Source organism: Pelophylax lessonae, assembly GCF_965119305.1.
Source record: "Pelophylax lessonae genome assembly, chromosome: 10".
Lineage (NCBI taxonomy): Eukaryota > Metazoa > Chordata > Amphibia > Anura > Ranidae > Pelophylax > Pelophylax lessonae.
In genome coordinates, this window is record NC_138777.1 from 180,325,925 (window position 1) to 180,339,330 (window position 13,406).

At 40.7% G+C, this 13,406-nt stretch overlaps 1 protein-coding gene across 1 annotated transcript in view; it reads left to right on the forward strand.

Moving 5' to 3' along the window:
* Window positions 1-4,671: 4,671 nt before the first annotated feature.
* LOC309565541 (5-hydroxytryptamine receptor 3A-like) overlaps window positions 4,672-13,406 on the forward strand; it is a gene marked incomplete at both ends in the record, with an annotated part of 64,900 nt that continues 56,165 nt past the window's right edge. The window contains one exon of the mRNA XM_082270499.1: window positions 4,672-4,717. Within this exon, the coding sequence (XP_082126625.1) occupies window positions 4,672-4,717 (46 nt within the window). The remainder of the gene's footprint in view (window positions 4,718-13,406) is intronic.

Genomic DNA, 13,406 nt, shown 5'->3' on the forward strand with positions numbered 1-13,406 from the left:
AGATGCACAGATTTCATCACCACTTCCCGGGCTAGCCTCTCCATCCTGGACCCCCAGAAGAAAAGGAATAACATCCGGGTCACTTTCTGCGTCCATCTTTTACTCAGAGGGAAGATGACCCCGAAATACAGTAGTAAGGGCATCACAATTGCTTTCACAACCAAGGTTTTCCCAGAAAGCGTCAGTCTTCTTGTCTTCCAAAGTTCAAGCTTCTTCTCGATCTTTTCCACTCCTTTCTCCGTATTGGCCTGGCTTGACAAATTCCGCTCGAATTGGATGCCCAGCACCGACAATTTCTCCACCTCCTTCAACTTTCCTCCGGAAACATCACAGGTCCCACTTAGAACACAGACGTTGCTCTTCCCCCAATTCACATTTAGTCCAGACATACTTCCAAAAATCTGCAAAAGAAGCTCCGCCCTCTTTAAGTCTCTTGGAGAGCTACACAGAAAGGCCACGTCGTCCATGTATCCTAAGGCCTTGACATTGCTTCCATCACACCCTGGAACAAACATTCCTTTGAACGATTTGTCAAGCATCACATGTCTCAACAGGGGCTCCATGACACACACAAAAATTATTGGAGACAAAGGACACCCCTGCCTGACTCCAGCCTTCACATCAATGGTTTCAGTCAGGTCCCCATTTACCAGAACCCTACTGCTTATTCCTTGATAAAGACATTCCACCATCTCCACCCATCCCTCAGGAAAGCCCATCTTCTTCAGCACCACCATCAAGTACTTATGTAATACCCGGTCGTATGCCTTTTCAAGGTCAACTCCAGCCACGGCAAAAGGTAGGTTATTGCACTGGGCATAATAAACAAGATCCCTCAGAAGGATAAGATTGTCTGATATCCTCCTCCCTGGGATCGCACAGACTTGCCATTCCCCAATGACCTTCTCAATTACGCCCCTCATCCTGTTTGCCAACAATTTTGCCACCACCTTGTAATCCACATTCAAAAGGGTTATAGGCCTCCAATTCTTTACCTCCCTCGAGTCTCCTTTTTTGTATAACAAAGAGATCACTCCTTCCTTCATCGTTCCAGAGAGCCTTTTCTCCTCCATGCAGATCTTAATCACCTCAAAAACTTGAGACTTGATCTTGGGCCAAAACTTTAAATAAAATTCAGCTGGTAAACCATCTCCTCCAGGCGTTTTGTTCTTCTTCATGCTCTTTAATACATCCTCTACTTCAGCTTCTGTCACCGGATCCAACAACGCACTGGCCTCCTCTTTACTCAAGTTCCCTTCCACCACTTTACAATACTCTTCAATCTCCTCCACCCGGGCCCCTTTTTCACCACTGTATAGATCTTCATAATATACTTTAATTGCGTCCTTCATTTCTTCGCCCCGAACCTCCTCCTGTCCCACCAACACCGAACAAAAGGCTCTCTTTTTCCCAAAGGATTTCTTAAAGAAGTATCTCGAGCAACTTTCTCCCTCCTCCATTTCCTGCACTTTTGCACGAAATACAATCCCTTTACCTTTCTCTTTCAACAATTTCTTTCTTGCATCCCGCACATCTTTAATTTCTTTGTCCACCTCCACCCCCATTTTTTTGCACTTAAACAAAAAATTTAACTTATTAACCAAAACAACATCTTCCTCACACTTTTTGCGTGCTCTTTCTGCCCCTATTTTCTTGAAGAAGGTACAAATCCTCCCCTTTGCCCAATCCCACCATATCTAAACATCGGAGAAGTCTCTCTTTTTAAAAACCAAAAAATCATAATAGGATTCAAACTTAGAACAAATCTCATCATCCTCCAGCATGGAGCAATTAAGTTTCCAGATCCCTCCTCCGAACTCCACCCCCACTTTTAAATCAATGGACCCTAAAATAATAGAATGGTCCGAAAAAGCAACCGGGCAAACTTCATAACCCTTAATACCCAAGAAAGGGGAACAAAAAATAAAATTAATCCTGGATTTTACAGTTCCTTTATCAGACTGGAACGTAAAAGAAAGATCTCCTTTCTCCACCACCAACGCCACATCCTGTAAGTGAAAATCCCCCACTATTTCGTTTAACAATTTAGAGGAACTATCCACACCATTCCCCTCACCACCACCCTGCCTCTCCTCATTTTTCCTCACACAGTTAAAATCACCCACCAGCATTGTAGGCATTCTCCCAGGCAACCACAACTTTAGCGTATCCAAAAAGGCACACCTTTCTTTCCTATCCGCTGGTGCGTAACAATTCACCACACGGAACCGAGTCCCCAAATAGTCAAATACAGCGACTTGCATCCTCCCCGGCACCACCACCTCATGTGACACACATCTTATGTTGGTATTCTTCACTAAGATCCCCACACCTTCACTCCTGGCTGCACACACGGGAGACCACAAGGATTCTCCCCACTTCCAATCATCACATGGCAACCTTTCAATACCACACTCTTGTAAGCAAATTACATCTGCTTTGATATTACTCAGATGATCAAATACCACCGCCCTCCTCCATGCAGAACACACACTCCGTACATTAATAGAGCTGACAATTAATGCCATCAAAAAAAGAAAAGAATACATCTTCATCCTAGCCATATTAAATTTTCTACTAGTCCTGCATATCCATTCTACTTTCGACCACTTGGCTACACACTTGTACTTTGTGCTTTCTTATCACCATCGGGGAACTGGCAGACTCCATATCAGAGCCCCCATCTGTGGCCACACGTGGGGCACCCTCCTCCCCCCCACCACCACCTTCTTCCCGAGCTCTTTTGGGAGTAGGTGGCACTAACTCTTCTGATATTACTAGTCTCTGCCCATCTTCCAGACTCTCACTACTGTCCATCTCTTGTATATCCTCCTCCTCTTCATCAGAAGACAGTCCACTCATCATTGCAGACAACTGCCCGGGGCTGGAGATTGCAGACACCTCCGTCTCCACCCCCACTCCAACGTCATCTTCTCCCGATAGGTCTCCTTGAAACTCCTCTTCCTCGCCACTCTTAGCTTCGCCCGTCACCCCTGCAGCAGTGCCAGAGCGGGTCCTGTCACCTGTTGCCGAACTCCCAGCAACAGAAGTGACACCTCCCCCTCCTTCCACCACCGCAGGCAACTCTTCCGGCACAGCCTCACCGACCCGGCCATCTGGGGGTACAACACTTGGGTCCGCAGCAGCGGGTCCCGCTGTGCCCCCCCCCTGTCTGGCCCTCCTAGGTCTCCGCTGCTCTTTCTCCTTTTCTTTCCCCATCCGGCTCCACACCTTCTCCTCCGTATTCGCCCAACTCTTGGCAGCAAAATACTGCTCACACTGTTTCGCCAGATGTCCAACTTTTTGGCAAATATCACACACCTTCCGCTCTCTACAGTCTTTAGATAGGTGATTTTCTTTGCCACAAAACCTACATTTTAGCTTCTTATCACAGTCATTACTGGTGTGGCCATACATCATGCATTTCCTGCAAAAACTTGGCTGTCCGGGGTAATAGAGGAACCCCCTTTCACCCCCAATATTAAATGTTGCAGGAGGCCTCCTCACCCCCCCCCAACACACATCACATCAGTCTGGAACCGTCCTATGAACCTATATTTTCCTGACCAGATCCCGTATTTATTTAATACCTTTTCTCCTCCTCTCAACTCCTCGCAATACGACTTCAGGAAAGCTCTTACCAGATTCACGTCAGCGAACGGATTATATAAGTGCACAATAATCACTTTATCCTCCTGCATAAACAGTGGCGAAATTTCTAATTTTCTTATCAGCTCCACCATACCCAACCTCTTCGTATCTTCAAAAACATTCCAGCAAACCTCATTGGAAGAGAAGGTTACGTCATAAATCCCTTGCTGGGCAAAATCTTGCAAACACACAATATCGCTCACCTCTAGGCCAAGGATATCCAGCAACAGCTCCATCACGACATTCTGCAGTGTGACTTCTCCCTTGTATTCAGGCTTCACCTGGAAACGAATCGAGTCCCGTAGTCCCCGAGTCGCCATCTTTCTTTGTACCAACAGGTACTAGCCGCCTCCAAAAGAGCAAAGAAACCAGGGGCTACCCCGCAAGGGGTGCCCCCAAACGCACTCCAAAGTTCCGGCCCGCCGCCCTCTCGTTGACCTACAGTAGCGTCCCACCCAATAGCAGCAGGGGGTGCACCCTAAGGAAACACCCCCAGGCCGAGTGGGACTGGTACTTTCGGAAACCTTTCGACTACCACACTTGGTCGCAGCCAAAAGGCCGAGAAGCGATGTCCTATGTCTATATTTATGCTCTTGATACTGCTTTGTTCTTAGGCATGCTAAGAGGAGGAGTTGTGCTGGGCTGATTGCAATTGTTTTGCTTGCCAGTGCTCAATTCTCTTATAGGCAGCAGTATAACATGGCACTCTCTAATTTCCTTTGTCTCTCAATTAACTCCCAGAAAAAGATTTTAGAAGAAAACCCATTATCATTGTCAGAGTTAGATTTAGCATATTCATTTTTACCGCAATCATTTTCAGAGCTAAAGGAAATAAAGTGAACTGATCACACCAAGAGTGACTGAAACGTAAAACACATTTGCATATACTGTATATGTCAACTAGCTTCAGGTTTCAACATTTTTTTTTAAACAAGTTCATCCACTCTATGGATAATGTTATCAGTGCTGAATGAGTTTTCAATACAGTTTGTTAGTTAGCCGCATTTCTGTCTTGTTGCAATGTCTCTGAACGGAGTGTTTGTTCTATTCATGGCTTCTTTAGTGGGTAAGTAACTCCACTTGGCACATAATGCTTTTTTTGGGAAATAGTTGCCTATTATTAACATTTGCAGTGACACTGGTCATTGAAAACTACCATGGATGACCTTTATAAACAGCATCTCAAGCACTGCTCCTTCATTTTGAGATACCCATGGATTACAATTATAATTATGCCTCTAATTGCTAATTATGCTTCTGATTAATGATGGTCTATTTATAAATATGGTATTAAAATACTTGACAATTTTAACTCCCAAGGATATTGGGACACCATATTGGTAGATGAGGAAAATTTGATTTTAACTGTATATAATAAAACATCAAATTTATGCTGATTTTGTTATCTTTAAGGCAAAAGTGTTGAATAACCAAAAAAAAAAGTATATTAAATTACTTCCCAATACAATTGAACTGTACAGTTGAACAGATGCCCATTGAGGAAAGGAACGTGTAGTACTAGACTTGAACATAAATAATATTAACATATATTTTTATCATTTTTAACATACCTGTTTTCCTATTTTCTTGAATTGTATCTAAAGCCAAAACCTTTTTTTTTTTTTGTTCCCCTTGCCTTCAAAATAGTTTAGCGAAGAGTTACAACCCCGGTCAGGTTCTATTGTTCTGTTTTGTCCCATTGTATAGATGCTATTTTTTTATACTTCCTGTCCCAGAGATAACAGGAAGTAAGACAAAATCTCTCCAAAGTGTGGGTTATTCCCATCTGTTGGACAGTCACAAGGGACAAGGATGTACATATACATATATAGGCCCCACATATAGGCCATGGGTGTAAAGGCCACGGATGGAAAGCGGGGGGAGACACGGGAATGCAGGAGCAGACCAATCAACCTCTGTCGCAGCTGTGCACCCACAAGGATCAAAGGAGGTGGAGGCCAATCGTGTGTGTGGTGGCAGGATAGACCTAATCAGCGCACAAATAAGAACTGCATAGAGCAACATCTGTTGGATAGTTGTGACCAAAACAGGTGTCTCCGTTCGAATATTTCCCCTCACCTCTTGTTCCGGCAACAATGATTACTGGGCTAAATAGAGAGGGTGTACCTCCCCAGCAAGGACATGGAAAGAAAAAAAAAGCCTATAATCCTTCCTACTCTTTCTAAAACCAAAATAAAAAATGTCTTTAGATACCATTTAAAGTTGCCAAAGTTTTATGTGAATAAAATCAATGCAATAAGTGCCAATACATACAATGAGGCTAAAAAAGGAGGCATGTTGGATTCTTTTTTTTTAATAGCCTTACTAAAAAAAAGAAACAAACACATTTGCATCAGCTCACAAATGCTATGAGTTAGGCTGGCCATACACTATACAATTTTCTTGTTCAACTTTCCTTTAGATTTACCAAAACCATGTAATGTACGGTCAAACCTAAACACTTTCAATTTGTATGCAATCAGGCAGGCCCTTGCACTACATAGTTTAAGGTAAATCTAAAGGAAATTGAATAAGAAAATTGTATAGTGTATGGCCAGCCTTAGGCTGGCCATACATTATACAATTTTCTGGTACAATTTTCTTTTAGATTTACCAAAACTATATAATATGAGGTCAACCCTAAACACTTTTGGTTTGTATGCAATCAGGCAGGTCCTTGCATTACATAGTTGAAGGTAAATCTAAAGGAAATTAAATAAGGAAATTGTATAATGTATGGCCAGCCTAATTTACCATACATTTGATTTTTTTAACTCACAAACGTTTTTGCATTAGAATATTCACAGAAAAAAATATTGCAGTGGTAATGCATCTTTATTTTCCCACATTTAAATGCTACATTTCTAATAAGTCCTCTGTATTTTATCTTGTATTTTGACTTATACATCCTTATTTTATGCCCCCTCTTCCTACTCTCCCCAATAGACACCTAGTAGAAACCTACTGTTAACATCAGCATCAGCCAGAGGCCAGCAACACTTTAGGAGGAATAATGCATGGGATAGCTCAATGTTCTTGCAGCATATTTGATTGACCATGACAAGCAGTTCTGAGTATAATGGATATTTGGCATTGCTCACAGTTATTGCCTTATGAATTATAAATTAAGATACAGTACAAGTATTGAAAGTCCTACAAATTAATCTCATTCATTTCTTAATTGGAATTGTGGAAAATGTTTTACTACAGCCACTAGATGAATCTTATTATCTATATTATTTAGGGGAGCATTTTCTGGAATTACATCCAACATATTGGAAATGCCCATTTGTGATTGCTTCTCTTTAGGCCTTTCACACCTGACTGTCCTGTTATGGTGTATTACTGCACACCAAAACATTTTAACCCTAGATTAAAATACATTGCATTCAGACAGCCCAGTCATTAAGAATGGTCTGACAATGCACGCCAATGCACACCTACAAAATCTAGACCTACATTTTTTTCTTAATGCATTTTATCACAGTGGATGGTATATGTTATGTTGTGCACTGCAGTGGAGGTCCCTTAGCACCTACAATATTTGTACATTGTGGTACTATTCAAAATGAATGGCACAGAAAGCCACGTCCTGTGGTAACTTGCTGTAGTTGGTACATTTTACTATGTCAAAAGAAATTATATTATCCTGTGCAATGTAAAATATTTGTTATAATATTGGTGGAGTTGCTGCCGTCCCTGAATACTTCTCCCACCGGTGTGAAGTATAGTAGGTAGATAAGGTATAAAGAAGGGCTATGGTGCTACTCTATATGATGATTTCCTATCTTATCATCATACAGAGTAGCGCCATAGCCCTTCTTTATACCTTATCTACATTTTACTATCTATTACCGCAATGTATAAGTGTAAACCCAACCTTAAGGTACTTCTGAAGTACAGTAAAATCTTGGATTGTGAGTAACTTGGTCTGCAAGTGTTTTTACAAAACCAGCAGAATTTTTTTTATAAATTTAACTTGAAAAACGAGCGATGTTGCAACACGAGGATCCGACTTGTGAGACTCCAAGCCTTGTGATATGTGAAATCCCATTTTAGTAATTGAGAGTTGTCATAATTTGCACTACTGAAGTCGCTCTGACTTTAGAAAAGTTTTCTGTACTACTTAAAGGCAACTTCTATCCGACTTGTGCCCATAGACTTTAAGGAGGGTTTGTAAAAAAAAAAAAAAACGCTTATGCTCAAAAAAGTTTAAAGGAGCTCCAAAAATCTCTTTAAAATGTGCACGTGAGTACAAAAAAGCACAAGCTTCTTCAAGCTGAAAAAAAAATAAGCTCAAATGCCTGTAAAAGCAGCTTTTTTTTTTTGAGCTGCAGTGTGCATGAGCCCTAAGTCGGTTCCTCATCTTAATTGATGTGATTTGGAAGTTGCCTTGAAGTCACATTGCTATAATCTTTTTATATTGACTATAGACTAAAGGATTTATGAATAAATGGTTGTGGAATGAATCATCTGAGTTTACATAATTTCTTATGGGGAAATTTGCTTATATATATATATATACGAGTACTTTGGATTACAAACATGTTTCTGGAATGAATTATGCTCGCATTCCAAGGTTTTACTGTGTCTTTTTTTTGTTGATTCTGGAAACTAAGCACTAACTAACTAACTTAAAAAGGAACTAAAAAGTAGATTTCTGTAAATGTTTAAAATTGTCTTTTGCTTATGCTTTATTTATCCAATTTTTTTATTTGAGATTATGGAAATTTGATTGTAAATGTAGCACCAATGTGTTTTTTTTTAAAAAAAACAATAAAAGGTTATAACATCACCTCTTCTTCCCCTATGAAATAAATTATTTTTCAGTGCACATATAATCTTAGTCTGGGTCACTACTCTAATGTAATTATATCTTAAAAATGGAAACCTATTACATGCACTTGTGAGAATATTTTACTTGGTCATTGAGAAATATTAGAGGCTACAAAAATTACATACAACACCAAATCACCTTTACTGATTTGTGCTGCCTTAATCACTTTACCACTAGAGGATTTTGCTGTCTTACGTCTGGGCCACTTTTTGCGATTCGGCACTGTGCGACTTTAACTGACAATCGCGCGGTCATGCAACGCCGTACCCAAACAAAATTTACGTCCTTTTTTCCCCACAAACAGAGCTTTCTTTTGGTGGTATTTGATCACCTGTGCGATTTTTAATTTTTGCGCTATAAACCAAAAAAAGCGTTTATTTTGAAAAAATAACAATATTTTTAAAATTTTTTTATATGAAATTCCCCCCCAAAAAAATGTAAAAATCCAATTTTTTTAAAATTTTTGGCCAATTTGTTTTATGCTACCTATGTTTGGTAAAAAAAATGACAATAAGCGTATTTTGATTGGTTTGCGCAAAAGTTATTGCGTTTACTAACAAAGGGAAAGATTTCTGTCATTTTTGGCGTTTTTTTTAACGCGTAATGGCGGCGATCTTCGATTTTTTTTTTGCGGGACTGCGACATTGCGGTGGACAGATCGGACCCTTGACTGACATTTTTGACACTTTTAGGGATACCAGTGACATTACTACAGTAATCAGTGCTATATATATATGCACTGTTACTGTAAAAATGACACTGGCAGGGAAGGGGTTAATTTTATTGGAGAGGGAGGGGTTAATGTATGCCTGGTGCTTACTAACGTGTGTGGGGGGGAGGTGACTGTGTGACACAAGGACAGATCCAGGGTTCAGCTATGCTGAACCCTGCAATCTGACCCTGCCTGTCACTTAGGAGATCCGCCCGCTTGTGTTTACACAAGCAGGCGGATCTCCACACTCGATTCCCCGACGATCGGGGAAGAGCAGCGGCGATTACCGCTGCTCCTCCCCTGGCCCGACTCCCGCTGTGACTGAATACAGCGGGAGCGAGCCTCCGGCGGCGCGCGCGCGCCGCCGAGAAAGGGGAGTGTCTGGTGACGTAGGTCTACGTCGCCAGACGATGACGAACCACTTTGCCGCAGTAGGCTCAACGTGAGCAGACGGCAAGTGGTTAAAATGACCTTAAATTTCTCCATATCCCAAATGCAGCAAAATAATCTAATCTACTAACAAATTGTCCAACCTGTATTACTTATAAAAGAACAACTATGTAAAAATATTAAACTGCTTATAGAACAATGTCCCACTCACAATTTCTTCTACACTCATAGCCCCACGTATAAGAATCTTTAAAATTAAGCAATATTAAACCTACAACCAAAAATACAGTACTGGATATTAGTGCACTTATCTTGTGAGTGCATTTTACTCTGTTTTAAATAAATCACCATCGGTAATTTAAAGCTGTAAAACACCATGTTAAGTTTCTATTACTTTTGAGTGTATATGGTGGTAAATCTATCTTGCTGCATTTGTCCCATGCTGCTGAAAACACAAGAGGAGTCAAGAGGAGATGTCCAGATTCCTGGAGCTGCCAACTAAGACCCCTTAAAGGGGAAAGGGCATTAAGATCTATATTGCTGAAAAGGTCAACGTATCAGAGTGAGCGTGGATAGTGAATAGTGTTGGTATTCGCTGAAGAGTGTTCACAGTGTGGAGTGTGAGCGATTCTCAGCAGATATCTACCAAGTTGTTTAAAAAGACTGTTTGTATATTAGGGCTGCAATGGTGATGGAACTCTCTCACTAATGCAATAATGGACTTATAGTATCTCTTTATTTATAATACTGAGTATATATTTATCTCTGGAGCTGGTTGCTTTTTGAGCTGACCTGTAGGTAAATATTTTATTCTATATATTTTTGTTTCTTTATCTAATTATTAGGGAGCTGTTGCCATCCCCTGTGGCATGGGGAATCTTTTCTAATATTCTTCTATTATATTTTTAGATATCTTTATTGCATCTCACTCCTGACGAAGTGGGTACAGTACCACGAAATGCATTGAGTTATATGGATGCCAAGATATCATGCTTTTGAATGCCATATCAGATGCCAATAAATATGTACCATCTAATATATATTATGTGCAATGCAGAAATGAATTCCCTCACATGTCAGCTCTTATTATACTTGCCTGTTTTAATTGCAATCTGACCTATGTTAAATTATGTTGTTTGCCATGAAATGTATAATCATTAATACCCTTTTGTATATTCATCTATCTTAAATTGAAGTAAACCTTTCATACTGGTATAATCCAGTTGTTACAATGGGAGGTCATTAATGGTCCATTTTATTAAAATATTAAAATGTTTATTTCATATAATCAAGGATCATTTTGCCTCATTTAAAGTCCCGCAAACGCTATGTAAAGTATTTTTGTACAATTTTGGGATGGAGGCTTGTTTTTTCCAATATGTGGGTGTGCTACAGAGCATAATATTCTCTAATCTCTTTATTTATAATACTGAGTATATAACACATAGTATCATTCTTGTACATACATATAAGATGTGATAATACATATATTGTCAAAAGTATTGGGACACCTGCCTTTACCTGCACATTAACTTTAATAATATCCCAGTCTTAAGCTTGATACACACTATCCAACTTTTGTGGTTAGATTTCCTTCAGATTGACCTTTTCTATGTAGTGCAAGGGCCTGCAAGATTGCATAGAAATTGAAAGTGTTTAGGTTTGACCTCATATTATATGGTTTTGGTAAGTCTAAAGGAAAAAGTCTTCAGAAAATCTTATAGTGTGTATGGCCCATTAGTCCGTAGTGTTCAATATTGAGTTGGCCAACCCTTTACAGCTATAACAGCTTCAACTCTTCTGAGAAGGCTGTTCACAAGGTTTAGGAGTGTGTCTATGGGAATGTTTGACTGTTCTCCCAGAAGCGCATTTTGTTAGGTCAAGCACTGATGTTGGAGAGAAGGCCTGGCTCGCAGTCTTCACTCTAATTCATCCCAAAGGTGTTCTGTTGGGTCAAGGTCAGTCAAGTTCCTTCACCCCAAACTCGCTCATCCATGTCTTTATGGACCTTGCTTTGTGCACTGGTGCGTAGTCATGTTGGAACAGGAAGGGGCCATCCCCAAACTGTCTTAGTATGCTGACACCTTAAGAGTTCCCTTCAATGGAACTAAGGGGCCAAGCCCAACCCCTGAAAAACGACCCCACACCATAATCTCCTACCAAATGATTTGGACCAGTGCACAAAGTAAAGTCCTTAAAGACATGGATGAGCGAGTTTTGGGTGGAGGAATTTGACTAGCCTGCACTGCACTGCACTGGCTTGACCTCAACCCAATAGAACATCTTTGGGATGAATTAGAGTGGAGATTGCGAGCCAGGCCTTCTGGCTCTCTTCTCGTCACAAATTACCTCACAAATGTGCTTCTGGAAGAATGGTCAAACATTCACATAGACACACTCCTAAACCTTGTGTACAGCCTTCACAGAAGAGTTGAAGCTGTTATAGCTGCAAAGGGTGGGCCAACTCAATATTGAACCCTACAGACTGAGACTGGGAAGCCATTAAATTTCACGTGCGTGTGAAGGCAGGCGCCCCAATACTTTTAACAATATAGTGTATAAGCTATGAAGGTATAAGTAGAATATTATACATTATTGTTCATGGTTAGTAAAGTATTTATATTTCTACTTCATGCACCTTTAGGTTCTATTAGGTTAGAATAATGTTGCGCAGCACTTTTTGATACATGATTAATCTCATCTTACAATACAAAAAGAGCTTAGAAGGGGCAAAATGGAACCTAATTGCTTATACTTACAAGGTGATATGTACAGTATAAATGTTATCACATAGAAAATCTGTGTTAAACAGGAGCAGTAAGACAGACTATAATGACTTTTTATCCAAGTTTTCAGCCAAGATTCAAGCAACATTCTTCCAACTTTAACACATTTTTCACCCAAGGTTCAATTTGAAACTTGTGTGAATCTTGGGTGAAAACATTAATAAATAGACCCACAGATTTAATATAAAAGTTCAGTTTCCTTCATATATTCCAACAGAATAAACCTGTCCATGACTACTTCTAACTGTGCGTCTATTTGGAATGAAATTCTGTGTCGCCTTCACTGCTAAACCTATCACAAACCCGTGCAAATCTGACTCAGTTGGCTGCCTGGAATTTCAGACACAAGGAACACACAAAAAGACTGTTGCATAAACTTTCTTAAATGAGAGATAGCCAAAGTTTCCTTTAATCTTTTCACATGCTACCCAAAACTAGTTCACTTTGCTGTTGCTCTTTCATTGCAAGGGGAGTTGCATTTTGCAAGGAAATTTGCCCTAGAGCTTAGTGAATGTGGTAAAGTTCCACTTTATAAAGAATACCTAATCACGCACAAGGGAAAAAAAAAAAAGCATGTTTGCATGCACTTGATTGGATGATTGAATTCAGCGAGCTTCACCTCATTCATTAACCACTTGCCGACCAGTCACGTTGACTGTACTGCGGCAAAGTGGCTCGATTCCGTCCAGCAACATAGACCTACGTCGCTGGACTCCTCCCCTTGTGGGCGGCGCTCGCGCGCCGCTGGAGGCTCGCTCCCGCTGTTTTCAGTCACAGCGGGAGTCGGGCCAGGGGAGGAGCGGCGGTGATCACCGCCGCTCTTCCCCGATCGTCAGGGAATCGAGTGTGGAGATCCGCCCGCTTGTGTAAACAAAGCGGGCGGATCTCCTAAGTGACAAACAGTGACAGATTGCAGGATTCAGCATAGCTGAACATGCGATCTGTGCCTGTGTCACTCAGTCACCTCCCCCCACACACGTTAGTAAGCACCAGGCATACATTAACCCCTCCCTCTCCAATAAAATGTCAG